The 18664-nt window shown below is 39.1% G+C and overlaps 1 protein-coding gene across 2 annotated transcripts in view; it reads left to right on the top strand.

The window, feature by feature from the left end:
• GRIA4 (glutamate ionotropic receptor AMPA type subunit 4) overlaps nucleotides 1–18664 on the top strand; it is a 109431-nt gene that overhangs the window by 37078 nt on the left and 53689 nt on the right. For both annotated transcript variants that reach the window (XM_009276945.1, XM_009276946.1), the window contains exons 6-7: nucleotides 4643–4753; nucleotides 13256–13462. In XM_009276945.1, coding sequence (XP_009275220.1) covers nucleotides 4643–4753; nucleotides 13256–13462 — 318 coding nt within the window. The remainder of the gene's footprint in view (nucleotides 1–4642; nucleotides 4754–13255; nucleotides 13463–18664) is intronic.

Below are 18664 nucleotides of genomic sequence, written 5' to 3' on the forward strand. Positions count from 1 at the left end.
GTGCCAGGCTCTTTTCAGGGTTGGCCAGTGACAATGGGCACAAGCCAAAACACAGAGCTTCCCTCTGAACATCAGGAAACTCTTTTTTACTGTGAGGGTGACCGAGCACTGACACAGGTTGTCCAGAGAGGCTGTGGAGTCTTCCTCCTTGGAGATATTCAAAAGCCATCCGGACACGGTCCTGGGCAACTGGCTCTAGATTGAGCAGGGGGGTTGGACCAAATGACCTCCAGAGGTCCCTTCCCAACTCAATCATTCTGTGATTCTGTCATTCACTGTTCATTATTTCACCAAGATTTAAAAAAAAAAAAAAAAGAAAGGGGGGGGGGGAGTAAACAAAGCATATACTTACACATGTACATGCACAAGACAGTCTAAGATTTGGTTCCTAAATTCCAAGTTGGGCAACTAACATGAAAATTGATTACCAAAACTTTTGAGTATTCTCTTGCCATTCGTGACTTCTGGGCTTCAGCAGAAGCACTTCAGTGATTGCTACAAGGCACACAGGCCTTCAGAAATGACACTATTCATTCAAATGCCAAACTGTTGTGACAAATTTACTTTGAGGCAGATATTTTTGCAATAGTGTTTCCTAAAAGACAAATTCAGCCTCTGCATAGGTGGATGCAACTGCTATAAAGTCCAATTGCAATCCAAATAGAATTGGATGTACTTTAATAGCTGAATTCAATCCTATCCTTTGAGAAGTTCTTTTCCTTGGGGATTTGAGGTATTTATAGGAAAGCATATTGTTATTTAGTGCTCTCACAGTGACTGTGAATCTATATACTTATACAAGTGTCATGATATATCTTATATATTTATTCAGCAATCCAGTTCCAGAGTTACTTTAGCACAGGTTTCAGATACACACATGCAAGCTCACACCCATGCACACAAGCTAAAATTCCTTTAAAAAATGCCTGCCATTCCTCAAAAACCTCCTTTATCTCTGTCTGCATTTTCATATGGTACTTACTTTTATAACACAGTACATCATTCATTTTCTGCTTTCCTTCTGAACTTTCCAGCAGCGAGGAATTGCACAATGAAAAACAATCATTCACTATTATAATGAGCTTCCCAAACTGCCAGGTTTTGGTGTACATATTCTGCCTGTAGCTGGTCACAGTTTTTGACAGGAACTTGACATTTTCAGTTATCAATTGTATCTGTGACTCTGTGGTTGTCTGGATGAAAAAGAATATTTGTTAGCAGTGCGTCCTACTAGGAAGAAAACCTCCCTCTCCGCTATATCAGCGATGCTGAAGCTTCCTGTTAGCTGCAGACACCTAAATCAAGGCTCCTGTGCTGTAATAGCAACTGCAAAGAGAAAAGGAACATTTCAACTAAATATACCAGAAGTTGTGCATGGGAAGAGTTTGTGCTTGTTTGCTTTGCTAATAGAAAAAAATATTCACTCATATTCACTCATACTCACTTACTCATATTGAATTACTTCATGTATTTGTAATTCTCTGTGGTGAGTGTGTCTGCACACTGCTCTAGGGACTGCTAAAATGACTTGCCTTTCCATAATTTTTTTTCAAGAAGAAAATTAATGAAATAGTAAACGTAAAAATCAAGAGGAAGGCTGGCTGGTTTAAGAATATACAGGATTCTTTAATGCATATGAGACCAGGAACCAAAAGCACTTCCCCCTGCACTTCTAGACTCTCATATCGCATCACTGCATTGATCTGAACAAGGTGTTTTTCCACATCATGGAGGCAGTGATGGTGAATGTGATGTGATGGTGAATTTTAGTCTGGGTTCTACAATAATGTTAGAAATAATATTGGCTGCATAACTGATCTGATCATGCCAGTTTCCATCATACTGAAGTCTTTTCATCCAAGGCACAGACTGTCCTTTGGCACTGACAATTACACTGGAGCTCTGTCTGGAGCCCACTTTCCACTAAAATTCCCTTTCCTCTTCTGGTAAGATGGACAAGGTGTTCCTCTCCCCCAGCTCTTGGTCTGAGGAACTCCTAATTAATCAAGGAAGGAGGAAAAGGGAGAGTTGCTGCTGACTGGTCCCCAGGTGCTTCTGAAAAGTGAGCTGTGCCAGCTTGAATTGCATCTCTTTGATAAAAACCTTTTAAAATCACTGCCACTGTCTCCACCTTTCCTGGGAAAAAAGATCAGTCTCTTAATTCATTAGGTTCTCAGCAACCTGGAGAGCCCCTTTAGATGGGATTAGAGCACTGTTCTACTGACATGTTTGTGTTCATGTTGCCCGTTTGACATGGAGCTGCATGCTGTCAGCACTGGGTCAGAGGAACAGGCACTGAGCCATTCCCCAGCAATCTTGTTAGAGGGTCCACAGACAACCATGATCTAGTTGCAGAAAAGAGAATGGCAAGAAGGGGAAAAGGGAGGGTGTTTGCTAGCGAGTCACAGGTTAGATGCAAGAGCAGCTTCAGCTAAGGGACCTATGTCTGGCATGCTGAAAGGATGGGTGGGAAGGTGGAATTAGACATCTCCAAATAAGAGTGAGACAAGGGACCACTCATGAACCACTTGCCATTTCATAGAATCATAGAATCATAGAATCATTTAGGTTCGAAAAGACCCTTAAGATCATCGAGTCCAACCGTCAACCCAACACCACCACCCACTAAACCATGTTCCTAAGTGCCACATCTACACATCTTTTAAATACCTCCAGGGATGGGGACTCAACCACTTCCCTGGGCAGCCTGTTCCAATGTTTCACCACTCTTTCAGTAAAGAAATTTTTTCCTCATGTCCAATCTAAACCTCCCCTGGCACAACTTGAGGCCATTTCCTCTCGTCCTATCACTAGTTCCTTGGGAGAAGAGAAACCTCCTTTCAGGCAATTGTAGAGAGTGATGAGGTCTCCCTTTAAGCCTCCTTTTCTCCAGGCTAAACAACCCCAGTTCCCTCAGCCGCTCCTCACAGGACTTGTTCTCCAGACCCTTTACCAGCTTCATTGCCCTTCTTTGGACACGCTCCAGCACCTCAATGTCTTTCTTGTAGTGAGGGGCCCAAAACTGAACACAGTATTTGAGGTGTGGCCTCACCAGTGCCGAGCAGAGGGGCACGATCACTTCCCTACTCCTGCTGGCCACACTATTTCTGATACAGGCCAGGATGCCATTGGCCTTCTTGGCCACCTGGGCACACTGCCGGCTCATATTTCATAGACATTCACCTTGTACTGGGATCATCATGCACATAGCATTCCTAGGAAGCCTTGCAAATGACCTTTCCTACCTAACTTCACCCGGAGCAAGATTAAATGATTGGGATGAATTTGTAATCCAGAAATACCACTTGCTATACTATACATACAGATACTAATGGTGTCACCACATGGAGTGAGGAGATGAGTGTGCTGTAAGATTCTGACTGGCCAGGGTTTACAAAAACAGTGAAGTATTTTAGGTCTCATATCTTCTTTTGGCCATCCAAAGACATAGTACATACCCTGCGGGGATTTTTGGGGGGCATGTGGAGAGATTTTCATTGGGCAGCTCCCAAAAGCATCAATACAAGTTTGAAGGGGAATCTCCTTTTCTCAGGCTGCCTTCATCCCATCTGGTCTTACAGCAAGCACTGCACCACTGGGCCCTCACAGGAAAGGATGTTGACTCTTGTCTTGTGCCCAGCAGCATCACTACCAATGCAGAGGGCACAGCTGTAGGCTGCAGCAGTGTGTACTGCAAAGAGCAATGTCTGTATGTAAGGGAAGGCTTCTGATTGCCGGCATACCACTCCTTTTTTTTTTTTTCTCCGTGGGAATACAAGAACAAGTGATTCAAACCTGTTTCTAGAGTAGTCCATCGCCAGCAATGAACAAAGGCAGCTGTTTCACCTTAAGGCTGCTCTGGGAAGGGTTGTGGCAGCCTGAATGCAGACAGGGAGACGAAAACCTGATTTGTTCCACCTCCCTGTAGGCACTTACCAGAGATACTTTTAGAGTAAATTCACTCTCGCCAAGCTTTAGAGTCAGTGGGGAAAGCAAGCACTTTTCTAGGAGGGATGCTTATCCTGGCATCAGCTGAGTCACTGTCTGGTGGTGCCTGTCTGTCCAGTGAGTGTAAAGAAAGCTTTAATAACAGGGCTTCTAATGTAGGTACTAAAGGTCAGTGCCAGCAGTTAAGTGGAACGAGCCTGGTGTAAGTCCCTGGGTTGGGGTCTCCTGGGAGGCCCACAATGGAGCAGGGAATTGAGATCAGCCATTGAATTGCAAAGCTGTCATCTAGATGTCTTTCACTCCTCCGTCTAAGACCAGAAGATCTGGAGGATTAGTGAATGAAAATTTTCTTGTGGAGAGCAAAAATTCTTATATCTCATTTATGCCCCAGGAAGGCTTCAAACTATTGAAAATGGGATTTAACTTGTGCCTCTGATCGAAGTAAGTAGCTCAGATCATTCAGGAACAACTGAGTGGCAGCAATACCAGGTCTGACTCTGTGCAGCAGTGGTGCAAGATGGTATACCCAAAGTGTTAGATACATACCACTGTGCACCTGTCTATGAGCGTGACAGCACTTCCTTTGGTACAAAATTATCTTTGGATCACTCTGTTGTTCTTACAATCATTTATATTTGTAATTATACAGAATATAGACTTTTCTACTGTAAATTATACACATTTTGTTTTGCAGGTTGGTTACTGGAATGACATGGATAAATTAGTTTTGATTCAGCATGAACCTACACTTGGAAATGATACTTCAGCCATTGAGAATAGAACAGTAGTTGTCACTACAATTTTGGTAAGGTGTTTCTTTTTTTTATGCTTATACTGGTGTGTGACACAATCTCATTTCTAGTTATGGTCTAATTTAGTCTGCCAGTTCCTAGGTTAGTGGGAGGGTGAGAGCCATATATCTTAATTATCTCGACTGTCATGTCTGTACAGAGTTGTTTTGGTACGCATTTAATATAATGATTCACTTGAAATCAGGTTTTTAAAATTTACTTGTGGTAATTTTTTCCTTTATTCAGTCTTTTGCATTTTTTACTAAAGTAAGTCTCAGAAATAGAAGTGAATTCTTTCAACCTCTAATTGGTAAATCTTGGCTCACAAGAAACTGGAAGAAAAGAAAAACCTGAAACCTCTAAATGATAGAACTGAACAGAGGGTATAAAATGAGGTGTCTGTAATGCCAGTGTCCTTTTTTGTTGATACTTTATAAATTCAAAATTGGCATTAGCAAGAGCTAAAATTCTAAGTAGTATAGTTCAGTCAGCCAATCAGAACTGGATTATCTACTTCTACTTGTGAATGAAAACATGAATTTACTAGATGCATTTGAACATATTTCTTAATATGTTTATTCAGCATTTCAATAAAATTTCCATTTTAATAAAATCTAAATAGGTTTGGGGTTTGATTTTCCAGTGTTATTGGTGTTTTTAAAGAGTGGTTGCAAAGGAGAATGCAGTTGCTTCATTCATTTACATTTTTAATATGTAGTTTTTCAAAACCATTGTTTCTTACAAATCTGTATTTTAAACAAAATATTTAACAATTTTCCCTCTGAAGTCAGACATGGGCAGTCATGCCCTTTTAAGCTGATGTTTGTCAAAGCCAACTGGCAAAAGGTGACCTTTACCTGACCACTTTTAAGATTTTACATCTCAGTTCACTGCCCTTTTCACCTGCTTCATTTAGACAAGAGATTTTAACCCTTTAGAATAAGCTGTGTCTCAAATGGGAAGGAATATTCTGTATGTGGTGTTAAGCAATAATTTTTCTAATTGAATACAGAGTTGAAAATAATCCAAAGGAAAGCGTCAAGACATTTTCTTACTCAAAAATGCAGTTAGTTACCAGATTTCCAGCAGTGTGTATCAGCATTTATACATTAAGTATGTCTTAACAAATCTCCTGTTAAAGATTATCATTGCAGGATGCAAACCAACCAAACTACTATACAGGAATTCAGAATGTAACTCCTAACCAAACTGTGTAACTTTTTTTTTTTTTTTTTTTTTTTTTTTTAAAAGACTTGGTGATGGAAAAAAAAAATATACTTCAGTACAGTCCTCCTCTTTTCAGCCTCTGATGAAGAATCCTATTTTAAGAAATTGATCAAGGAAGAAAAGAGTCCCAAGATGCTGCGAACATTCCTAACTAAGGCTCAAGTATTAACCACCAGTCTAGTAGCATTGAGCTAATTTTTCCATATGGATTACTGTTCCTCTGACTGGATGACCAGGCACTGAACCACCAAGAAAAGTTCTGTGACTAATCTGAAATGTCTAGAACAGATGACGTTAACCTTCAACTTTGCCAAGCTGAGAAGAGAACGATGTGAATAACAAGCTTTCAGTCGAAATTTTCCTCTCATACCAATCCTGATATCTTTGACTGAAGCTACCATACATGAATACTGTAATTTCCATAAATAGCTCCAAGCTTAGGAGAAGCGAGTAAAAAATAATAATGAAAAGTAATATAAAAGGTTCTTGTTTGCCAGAAAGGAAAAAAAGGAAAACAAGAAAGCTTTTAAAATGTGTTATCTTGCCTGTCCTGTTTGCATTGAAGCATTTTGATGTGCATAATAAATGTTATCTTCAAAAGAACTTTTCCAGTCCCTGTATTGAAAGGACTGGTGGGATCATTTTCAAAACCAAAAAGCTGAATTAATATTCCAAAGCATGCCCTATGTTTATGCAGCATGTTATTTTGGGATAAATGCAATTATTTGAAAGCAGCACTGCTTGACCAAAAGTGTCCCCTTTCAATGTTTCAAAATCACAGTGCAAGAGAAATATATCAGAATTTGGTTTGAATAAGAATATATGGTGAATTCTGCCTTATCGTGCCCATCTCCCATTGACTCCACTGGGAGCTGCACACATGATGCTGAAGGCAGATTAGAACCATGATTCTTAATATGGCCTGCCAGGGCAATGTATTTAGCATCCACAAGCATATGATCACACACACAAAGAAAAGATATATTTAACTAGAATAACTTTTCAGAATCCTGTTATTTTGCTCTTCTCTGTATTATAGTCATGTTGCAAATGCCAGACAGAGACTTTTTGACCTCTTCATTGCCCTCTTCACATTGAAGGGAAGCTGAACCATTTTAGAATGACGCATATAATTTTGGTTGCATGCATATTTTCCAACATTAAACTGAAAAGCTTCTGCAACCAGTGCTGTCAGGCTTTTCAGTCTTTAAAGACAGGTGTCGTGGCAGCGTAAGAAAAGTTTACAAGTTTTCAGCATGGCTCGCTTTAATTTTTGCCTGAAGCCAAATAGCACAAGTTGATTTGCCTGCTGTTTCTTCAGTTTTTATGTGACTGTGCTTACTTTGCTGTAATGTGGCTGTATGGCTATTGCATAGAAGGTGCATAATAACGAATTACAGTATTTTCTACTTGGCAAAATGTTATGTTCATTTGTAACGTAGTTAAAGCACGTAGAATTTATTTAACAGTTTTGATTTAGCGCATAGGCACTCAAGCTATCTCCGATTAGTCATGTGGTGAAGGAGCAGCTCAGAGAGAGGTGGCAGCAGGGGCAGCTGGTGCGCTTTACTCTACCAGCTGCTGTGCAGCCCTGCTTTTTATAGTTCCTGGGAGAGCCCTGTGTCCTGCACCTCATGTGATGCACAGCCTCCTGCACATCTGGCCCTCTGGAAAGGACAGATTTTCTACCTGTCTGCAGAAGCATTCCCTCCAGGGGGAGTTTGGGACCTCCAAGTGCACAGTAGGCTCATTGTATGACAGGAGAAGGGATGCCATGTGCAGCCCTCCTCTAACACTAAGCTAAAGTGAGTGACTTACCCAGCTAGGAAGATCATCATTTCTAATTTAGCAAGTTGAGAAATACAATGACAAGATGTTGAAGTAGAATATAGGAGAGTAGGCTGGGAAGACTATTCCAAACTCTTTAATCCATTTCATGATACAGCCAACTCTGTACAAAGTTTGCAGAGATTGCAAAACTTAAAAGATCATAAAAATCCTTTAGATACAAAGCTTGATGTACAATGAGCTGCGTCTGCATTGTGGCTTCCAGCTCAGTATTTTAATGAGATAGTCTTGGTGTTGGCAGATAAAGTTTCAAGGGCAGGATCCAATTCAAGACTGAGTCACCTAAATGTAGATGACTTTACAAAGGGTGTTGATTCAATTGCCCACTTCTAGGTACCCAGTGACATTTGAGATGCTCTATTATATACTTCCTACTCCCCATGTCTTACACTGGCAGGATGATACTTGCCTGTTTTACACCATATATGACCACTCCACGTGGATGTCTCAACTACTGTATGTTGCTTCAGGCACGTGGAATGAGCTGTGCCCCAAGTAAGTAAGTTTTCATCAAAGTCCACTAGGATTTAGAAATTCATTCAGTGGCCCATAGGTGGATGCCTAGCACTGAGGATATCAGACCTGTCCGTAAAGGGGCAGCACAAAGGACCTGCAGAACGGCACTTGGAGGTCAAGCAGGTTACCATAGGGCATCTCAGATGACAGATACCTTCATTAGGTGACTGAGAACCACCCTCATTGTTTTGACTGATATACTCTTGATGGAGTCTTACCTCAAAAACTCTAACTATAACCTCCTTTCTCATAATAGAAAAATATTTTTTCATTAGAAATGTTATTAATTAAATTCTTCAGTAGACTGGACAAAAAATTGAAGTTTGTTGCATGACAGTAATAAAGACTTCAAACCGAATCCTGGACACTTTATTCAGAAAAAAAACCCCAAAACCACAAAAAACCAAAAAACCTTCCATTGACATCTACAGAAGTTTCTTTCAGAATAAAGTGTGATAATGTGTGCCACTCCTGTTCTAAAAATGAGACATTTCCTTGCACAAGTATTTGTCACTTTTACAAATTATTTTTACAGTGTTTAAAGATTTTGAAATGAACTTTAGAATAGGAAAGCCAAACATAGATCTGTTTGGTATTTGGGTTAGTTACTTTCTCCAGCTTCCCTTACAGTATGAATCATCAGTTGTGAGCATTTTACTGTACACATGAATTTGTGGCAATGTGGTGGAATGATTTGTTTACATCTATAAAGGTAATTGTTGCAGACATCAACTTGTATTTACAAATGTTAAGTATTGTTATAAAATTGTGAATTATAAAAGTAAAACTTGCACCATTTCAAATATCTGTTCCGTGCTAGTCATTGATCATTTCAATGTGGACTTTTCCTTGATTCACTACCCCATAGAATACTATTAAGCAGCTGAAATCTTGCAAATATTGCGGTGTTAAACCTCATTCAGCAGTAAGTCAAACCTGTGTTTTACATCAGTAGGTTAAGAGTTTATAGTTGAAAAATGTAGTAAATACAAAGATGGTGGGGAGAAGTAATATTTCTATTAGACAAGATGCTATAACTGGAAACGGTCAAAAAGCATGCCTGCTTTTTTCAGCTATTCCAGCTGATCTAATAGACGATATTACCTCTCCATAGATATCTTGCACCTCTTATATGTTTAGACTGGCATGGTTACACTAACATTACTACTAATTTAGAAAATGCTATTGTAATAGATTATACAGAAAAAATCATCTTTTTCAGTGCCATAGATAGAAAAGAGCACCAAGATATGGCTGAGTACATGCAATTGATCAGTTCAGATATTTGATGACTTTGCAGTGTGACCTTGCAAGTTCATCTATGTAAGTTGCTTGTTAACAAACCAGTAAAACTTGCCTTTCAGTGCCCTGATGTTATTATAATAACATCTGCACACCTCATTAGTTTGAAACACCCCCAAAGTTTGAAATGGACAGAATTTAAAACTAGTGCTACTATTTGATTTTTTTTGCAAACAGTCTTTATCAGAAAGCCACATTCAGTCCCACCCACATCCCCCATCAGATTCTACCTTGAAAATACATTTCTCATTATTTGGCAGGTAAAGTAGGCACAAAAATTAAAGAAACTGTTATTTATTCTGTGTAAAATAGGTAGAAGGGAAAGGACAACATAGTAAGCAAAAGGTAGTAGGTGTTCCCATTGGTTTTAATTGTATTGTTTCACACTGGCAGATCTCACTCAATTGCTGCTTCTTTTAAAGCAGTCACAGCAAGAGGTACTACCTTACTCTATAAGAGAATTGCATTATAAGAGATGTTCCTTGCTGTATTTTGCTCTAAATCGGTAAGATCAGAGTGTGTAGAAAGAGAAGTGGATGGGGAGAGAACCAATGCGGTTCCTCCAAGTCACCCAACAGATCCCTGCCAGAGCCCAGGTCTTCTGAGCCCTCACTTGGTGGTCCCTCCACTGGATGGGATTGCCACTGCTTGCACCTACCAAGGACAGTATTGGACCCCACTGCTTCCCTTCTCCACATTCCCTCACAGAACTCATGGGGAGGAGGGCTGAAGTTTATTTAGCCTTTAACAGGAAAAATAAGGCATCTGTTACTTTGCTTTGCTGTGCAGAGACAGTCAAAATGCTTTTTTGTAGCAGCCCTGTCAGTGATGAGGTGCAGGCAGAAGCACAGCGTCTGGGTTTTGGGAGAAGGAGCAGGCTGACCTGGCCTCCTCTGTGCCTGTCTGCTTTGTGTCCCTCTCCAGAATTATTATTTCCTGGTGTGACTTTAATTGTATGCCTTTGGCTTGAGATATATAAGAAAGGCTGAATCAGAAGAGCTAGCAGTCACTAACTCTGGTATTTGAAAAACAAAATTGCTTTTGAGGTGCAGCAAACAAATGTAACTGAAGCTTGTAAGGAGAGTCCACAAATGCAGGATACTGGACAAGACTTGGTGGTATTTCTAGCTAGCAGTGGGCTAAATCACAGTCAGGAGACATAGTATTTTTCACCTCTGTTTATTTTTAACCATTTTTGTGAAATAACTTACGTAGAAAGACGCAGATTTTGCTTTTTCCTCTCATGGGAACAAAAAGCCTACATAAGGGAGGAACATTTGATTCATGCCCAAAATAATTCCCAAAATCAAGATCTACAGCAAAGAGAGGGCAGGACCTCTTCTCCTTGCTCGTCTCTCTCCCTCCCTCTGGAAGACAGGTGGTTGAGATTAAGCTGATTTAACTGGGGATAGGAATACAAGAAATGGTGCAGGCTGCTGGTAATACTCAGCAGTTTTCCTTCGAAGATACAAACTCTGTGTGGGCAAAGGCATTGCACTGCATCACTAGTGATTACAGTGTGTAGTTAATGCTGTAGCTCAGTGGTCTTCTCAGTGCCCAGGCCACACACATCAGGATGGTAACAGCTTGTTTTGTGATTGCCCCAGTTTTAGAAGTCCTTGGCAATCCTTAGCCATGCAGTGGTCATAACTATGTGCTCAAGAAAGGCAACAATCTGCTGTTGTTAACCTCAAATTTCTTTGGGCATTTATACTTCTGTATAGGTCAAGGAACCAGGTAGCCAGAATTTGACTTTGGAAGTGATCATCGTGGACACTTTTCTATGCTGTGTGGTTCCTTAACCAAAGTAATGGCCATAATGCATCAATGGCCTCCAACACTGAATTACTGCTAAGGGATTGTGGCCCAAAGAGGCATGTCCATAGCAGAGAATAACATAAGAAGGAGGTGATGGGAGGAGAGGTATTCTGGGAATACACCTGAGAGTGAGACATTCCTGCAATACTTGGGAACCTGACTCTATCTTTAAGGAAACATTAGCACTTCCTCATTCCCAAATGTGTTGAATTTAATCTGGGACCTTTCTCTCACACTGAAGTAAACGAACTACACAACTTTCTCCACTCACATTACACAAAGCTCTATTCTGCCATCCTTATACAGAGGTGGGTCCTGGGCAGAGTTACCACAGGGAGTAAACTTACATAAGTAAAGCGAATAGTGCCTCCCACATATAATCTCTCTCTTTTCTATTTCTCTGCCTTTTCACCTTATAATAGTAAATTAAAGATCCTGTTCAGGCTTGCCTGTCAAGTTCTTCTCTTGGGTGGATCCATACCCTGCTAATAGGAGCTACATATCTGTATCCGAAAGGAAAAAATTACCTGCCACACTGAAAAAATTTGTAATTGGTTTATTCAGTCCCCCTATTGCTTATGTAATGCCACGTATCCTCCATTGTTAAACACCTAATAGAGGTTACAAGATTGTTGTTGCTTACAGCTGATGTTGATGTAGTTTCAATGAAGCAGACATTTGCAGACTACACATTTACCTTTATTTTATTTTGGTACTAATTATGTATGTAGGAAAGATGTGAATAGGGCAGAGTACTACCAAGGTTAGTGTCAAAAAACCAACAGTCGCTGGGGCCAGCACAGAGAAAACTTAAGTTGCCAGCATTTTGTGATGTAAATTCAAACAAAGGGTGACATTAGTGACAAGTATTTTATCCGGAACTGGCTAGGAATATGAATTATGTGAAGTAATTTAAAATACCACCAGAAAGTATAGTTTTACATAATGATTGCTAAAGTCTGATCTACATAGAGCAAAAAAGAAAAATGTGACCTTGTTTTCCCAGTGTGACCTTGATTTCCCAATCACATAATGTTCACTATTGTGATAATATGGTTTACACAGGGAATGTAAGATCCACTTTTTGAGACAGGTTTTACTTCTTTTCAATGGCATTCACCAACCAAAAATATTTTGGTACTTCTTTTTCATGCAGCATTTGAAGTCAGTGTCAGCTTAATACCATTCTTGTCCATGCATTTTGCTTAGATTCATCCTAAAAGACCTTGCAGAATCTGCACTATTTATTCAAAGGGGAAGATAAGTGTTTCCTCCGGAGCATATTTCTATGTTCTCACTAAAATGCATGTAGCCTCTTAGTAACTATGCATTCTAAACCCCAAGAAAGCAAATCATTCAGGCTGTGCATCTGCAATTACAGACAGTAAACACACTACGTTAGAGGATATGGTTACTTACTGAAGTCAAAAGTGTAAATTATACCTTGCATTATCCCACAGTCATTTGTATTGTATAGGTTTAACCTCTACTCACGCTTTAAATTTAGCATATACTGCACTAAGGTCTTTCACTTAAAACAAAGTAAAATTTATATGCATTCTTGGATCGTTTTTGTGTTTATAATTTGCAAGGTTGATAAATCTTGTGAAATGTATAAGCCAAATTACAGTGTAAATAGTATACCTTTCCAGAAGGATTTCTGTTCATAAATTTTAATTTAAATGTGTTAATACTATCCATGAACTTTTGATAAAATGTGTGTTGTTCAGTCAGCAGATGACATGTTACTTTTCAGAGTATATTCTGTATACTTCTCCTTTACAGTTCTACTTCTTTCATTATAGGAAGCCCCATATGTTATGTTCAAGAAAAACCATGATACGTTTGAAGGGAATGACAAGTTTGAAGGATACTGTGTAGATCTGGCGTCAGAAATTGCAAAACATATTGGTATCAAGTACAAAATTGCCATTGTTCCTGATGGAAAATATGGAGCAAGGGATCCAGAGACAAAAATCTGGAATGGGATGGTGGGAGAACTTGTTTATGGGGTAAGCATACCAATTTTTGAAGCAGGATTTAATTTATCATAGTATTAGTCATAATATAGGAAGCGTATGTGCATTTTATTTAACCTTGGGGTCACAGAAAAGAAACAGAATTCTGTTTCAGATCTCTGTGCTTTCATTTATTTTCAAGAGAAAATCAAATAGTTTCATGCAAATTCTACTATTTATTCAACTAGTACCTTGTAACATTAGAACATCCATAGTTTGCACATCCCTTAAAAATTCATTAGTGTTAGAACTAATGTTAGAGAGCATCTATTCCTCATACATTGTAAAACTTAGTTGGGAAGAATATCACTCATTTATTCATTGTCAGTGAATGGGGGACAGATCATTCCTCATACATTGTAAAACTTAGTTGGGAAGAATATCACTCATTTATTCATTGTCATGGAATGGGGGACAGATCATTTAAAAAAGATAGGACTCTTGGTCTAGTTTGAGAAATGGAGAATCCACCATCATATATTAAGCATATATAACAAACCACTACAGACAAGTACACAATTAGGCAATTCAGAATTAAGACAGACTTTTAAGAGGAACATCAATAATAAAAATTAAGAGCAAACCTGGTAGGTTCAGCGACTAAGAGCATTATGTTATACAGTGATCCGGAGAAGGATTCCTCAGAATACCATAACAGTTAACAATTCTGTTGACACATAAAGTTATAATATTTAATGAAAATAGTTCCAACAAACCCGAAGAAATATTTGCAGTATCTAGTGTTATCAAAAGTAGCAAAACTCAGAGCTGTGCTTGCTGATGACTGCAGTTGCTAATATATGCACTGAGAACCGATCAGAATTCTCGGAGAAACTTTTCATTTCAGTGATGGAATAAAAAAAAAATCCTAAAACTATTTGGGTGAGAACATTTCCACCAATGAACTCATAACATGCCTCAACCTGCCTATAAAAACCTACTGCATATGGGTTGATCCATCCACAGTTGCATTTTCCACAATTCCAATGGCGGTTAAGGTCACGTGTGGCAAAAGCCTAGTGGCTTTTCTTGCAGCTCTATTTCTGTTCACTTCTGTTAGCTAAGTACAGCTGATGAATTTTGTCAAAGTCTTCTCCACTAGCATCAGTTCAAGGGACTCCTCAACATGAAATAGACTGTGTGCTGTAGGAGTGTGGGAAATGGTGCCCCAGAGTTTTGTTGATTTCCCCTCCACATGGGAATGGGAAGGTTATACCAGCCTCACAAAACCCTGTAAGTTCTTGGAGGTTCTTGGAGGAACCAAGCTCACTCGTGTCTTTAAAGAGTGGAAAAGCTGAATGATCACCAAGTATGTATATCCACTTTAGTGGCTTGGAAGCAGCTCAACTCTCAGGATTTTAAAAGACAAGGTTATTTCAGGCTTATCAAAATGGAGGCAACTCCTTGTCTGGCTTTTAATAGCAATAGCCATCACATGGATGTCAATGGCTATGCACTGGTTTACACCAGTAGGTTTTTTAAAACATCTGAGAAATTTTACATACTGTGAGAAAATTCCCTTGCCCAGATAGAGTTTTAATAGCAGAGTTTCAGTGGCCTATCATCTAGTTGAAAATTGTAGAGGAAACTTGAAAGTACACTTAAGTTTTCAGTTTGGTGGGTTTTTTTCCTTTTATTTATCTTGAAAAATTTACCTCATCAAACACAAACTGCCCTGGTGCTAGACTGAAATACAAAGTGTCATTAGGAAGCTCACACAGAGGTTCGTGCCAGTACTGGAATGTGACCTGCTGCTGTTAACATAGCTGAAAGCAGCAAAACTCACAGGCATAAGGAACCTGTTGCAAATCACCCACATGAAGAGGACATCACAAAATACATGGCCAACACTTCATTTTTTGTAATGGAAAAGAATGAAGTGAAGGCTCTTTAAAGGCTTGATGGCCGAGTTTAAAAGCTCCTGCACAACTATCCTTTTAGGAAGGCTGCAGTCTGTGATTCTGGAATTGAGCTCTGGGAATGAGCCACGGCAAAGTTCTTGGAGCTGCTTTTTTATTGAAAGAATTAACAGAAGTCCACTGTTGCCCAGTATATTTGCTGTACTGTCCAAAGGCTCCCTTAGGCTATATCTACCCCAGTATATCAGTGGTACCAGGGAATGTCCCTGGGCACTGGAACTTGCTTGCCTAACTGTTAAATTGTAACAATGGTCCCTGCTATATTTTTGGCCCATAATTACTCTCCAAAACAATTTCGGAGCCCAGCTGGACACTAGCATGGGGGAGAGACCATTCCCTATAAGCAGCTTGAATGCAGCCATCCTGGTTTAGAGGTTAAATAACTTTCACGGTAGCGACACAGACTGTCCTATGCCAGCTGGCCTTAAGGCCAAGAGCTACTCCAAGCACATTTAATGTACTTCTACAGGTGTAGTTTTAAAGGAAATTGTTCTTCCTGTTAACTTACAAAAGTCTGCTGCTTAAGATTTCCATAGGGAATCCATGAAGAGCATCCTCCCTGCAACTTCCTTGAGTCCTTGCCAGATGATTTACAGAACATCAGGTTCCCTGGCCTATTCTATATAGAGAAAGCAGAAAAATCAGTCAGCCAGAGACTTTCCTGCAAAGCTGTGCTATAAGAGGATGTTCATCTTCTCTGGTAGATCCCCAAATCATAAACACAAGTACTCTGAGTAGTTGGCTATGTTTCAAGCAAGGCTTTTTGTATGCAGCCAGGATTGGGACAGAATTAGCAAGTTAACGAGGCGATCTATCTGGGAAACATTTTACAGCTTCTAATTCCCAACCACATTAAAGGATTAACACACAGTTTTGTGCCAGCCAGTGAGATTCATCCTTTTCTGTGCCACACGAAAGGCTCCCCTCCTCTCCTGCTCTTTACATGATACCCCAATGCCACTTAGCCCTATCCGTGTTACTGAGAATGGACACGTGCCAATTTTATCCCATGTTCCCTTGAGACCCATATGCACCATTGGTCGTTCTGGGAGCTGGACACCTTCAGATACTGCACAGAGCAGCTTGGTTGTCGCCTAAACTCTGTAGTTGATTCTTCCATCATGTCCCAGGGGAAACAGTGTATAAAGTGCTGTGTTGTACAGTTTTGCTATGGCTGTACAGAAGGTCATGGGGGGGTGGTGGTGGTGGTGTTTATTTTCCTGTTTTGTTTTTAACACTACTAAAAACTACCAGTATATCTTGGGTCATTTGTCCCTGATCTATCCAAATGCCTGCAGTAGTCCATGTGGGGCTCTATAGCCCTTGATATCAACCTCACAGAAGAAATGCTGGCTGGGTATGACATACCATTAAGCACATGTACAGGTGTTTCCAAATGCACTAACAGTCACCACCCATTAAATATTCATTCTCCTGACACAGAATGCTATTCTTTCACTGCTTAATACAAAAGGTCACAACTCATTTCTGTTTAAAATTTGAGAAGCCGTGAACTTCTGAAGTTGAAATCACTTCGTGCATGATTTTTCTCAGATAGCTTTACCACCTTCATACAGTTTGTACCAAGCATAGATTTTATTCACAAGGTTTTAATAATACATTCTGGAAAAGTAAGTGTCTCTTACCATCAGATTTAATTTTGTTCCATTGTATATATCGGAAGGATCCAGAATCCATCTGTACTTGGTAGCGGTGCCGCCTTGATTGAAATGCTGTTACAGATGCAAGTTGCTTCAAGTGTGAAGTATCATTAGCCTTTGTCAAAACAGATTTCACTGGCAACAAAATAATGAATTGTTTGCACCATTGTTATATTGTTAATCATTTAAATCCATAATTATATGGTGTACATTAACTGGGCAAAGCACAAATGCTGATGATTATAAAGCACAGCTATTGTCATTATTTAACTTTCAATAACGAAGAGTTTATATAGGCCTTAATGTGGCACACAGTAGTCTTACAAAAATAATAAATAATATGACCAGACTGGGGAGGCTGCACTTTTTCCAATTATTTGGCATCTAATTGTGACCTTTCTGTGTACTGTCCCTTTACATTCATTGGCATGAAATGCGTTTATCTACATTATGAATCATCTGACATTAGATCACTATTGTAATGAAATGGGATAAGTTCCTATTTCTCCTCTTTAGCTCCTTAAAGTAGTGTAGGCAGCTAGTTCTGATGTAGTTTGAGTTCTGCATGTACTCTGTGAGCATTTAAATTTGGTTAGATTAATGTTATCCAGTGTTTCACATACAATATGCAGTGTGCTAATTAGGTCTTTAAAATCTCCACAATTCACACTACAGTGGTGCTGTCACTTTTCCACCTCACATCGTAAAAACTAACAACCCTCAAGGATCCTTGTTTTAATCCCAGTAGCAATCTGCAGACACAAAAAATGAAGTGTTAGCCAACACTTTTGAAGACCAATGACCAGCTCTATCATTTACACCACGTTAAGGAAGATGCCACTATGTGACAAATGCAGAGAAGATTAGCCATAACAGATCAGTTTCCCTGAGTCTTTCAGTTAATTCATTTCAAGGACTCCACATTAGGCGTTCACAGTAGCTGAAATTTAGGAGTATAAAAGACATTGACTCTTAGGATGGAAACCATCCTTCTAGAAAAAAGGAATGCATGAGTGAGATGAAATACAAAAATATGCAGCAATGTCAGTAGCCCAAACCATCCTACAATCCTTAGACCACAGAAACCAAATTTACTTTACAATTTTCAGGATATTTAAAAATATATTTTAGACATGTTATTTTTCTTCATATAGTACCTATCTCATAAAATATCTATTTCAGTTAGACTTATGTAATCACAAGACTTCAAGAAGCCAAATTTTTTAAAATGCCTCGTATTACTAAATTTACATTAAAATTCAGAGAATTAGCACTATTATCATAATGTTTACCCAAGATATTAGCACCGGAGATAATGTCTGATACACTTGCAAAATTATTTTTTTAATTGTGTTGCTTAAGCTATAATATCTTTACATGAAATTATGATGATAAGTGTTTGCATCACAATTATTTCAGAATGACAGATATAATCTGATGATCAATATATAGAAATTTTAATACAAATTTGCATTTTTGGGCCATTGCACTGAAATGAGTCAGTTCTTTTGAATTCTTCAAAATTATACAGTTACCAAAATAGGTTTAAATTTTAACTACATGAAATTAGTTTTAAATTAAATTCCAAAAAATAGATATAAATGTGTATAACTTAG

This window comes from Aptenodytes forsteri, unplaced genomic scaffold (assembly GCF_000699145.1).
Source record: "Aptenodytes forsteri isolate BGI_AS27 unplaced genomic scaffold, ASM69914v1 Scaffold354, whole genome shotgun sequence".
In the NCBI taxonomy this organism is placed as follows: Eukaryota; Metazoa; Chordata; class Aves; order Sphenisciformes; family Spheniscidae; genus Aptenodytes; species Aptenodytes forsteri.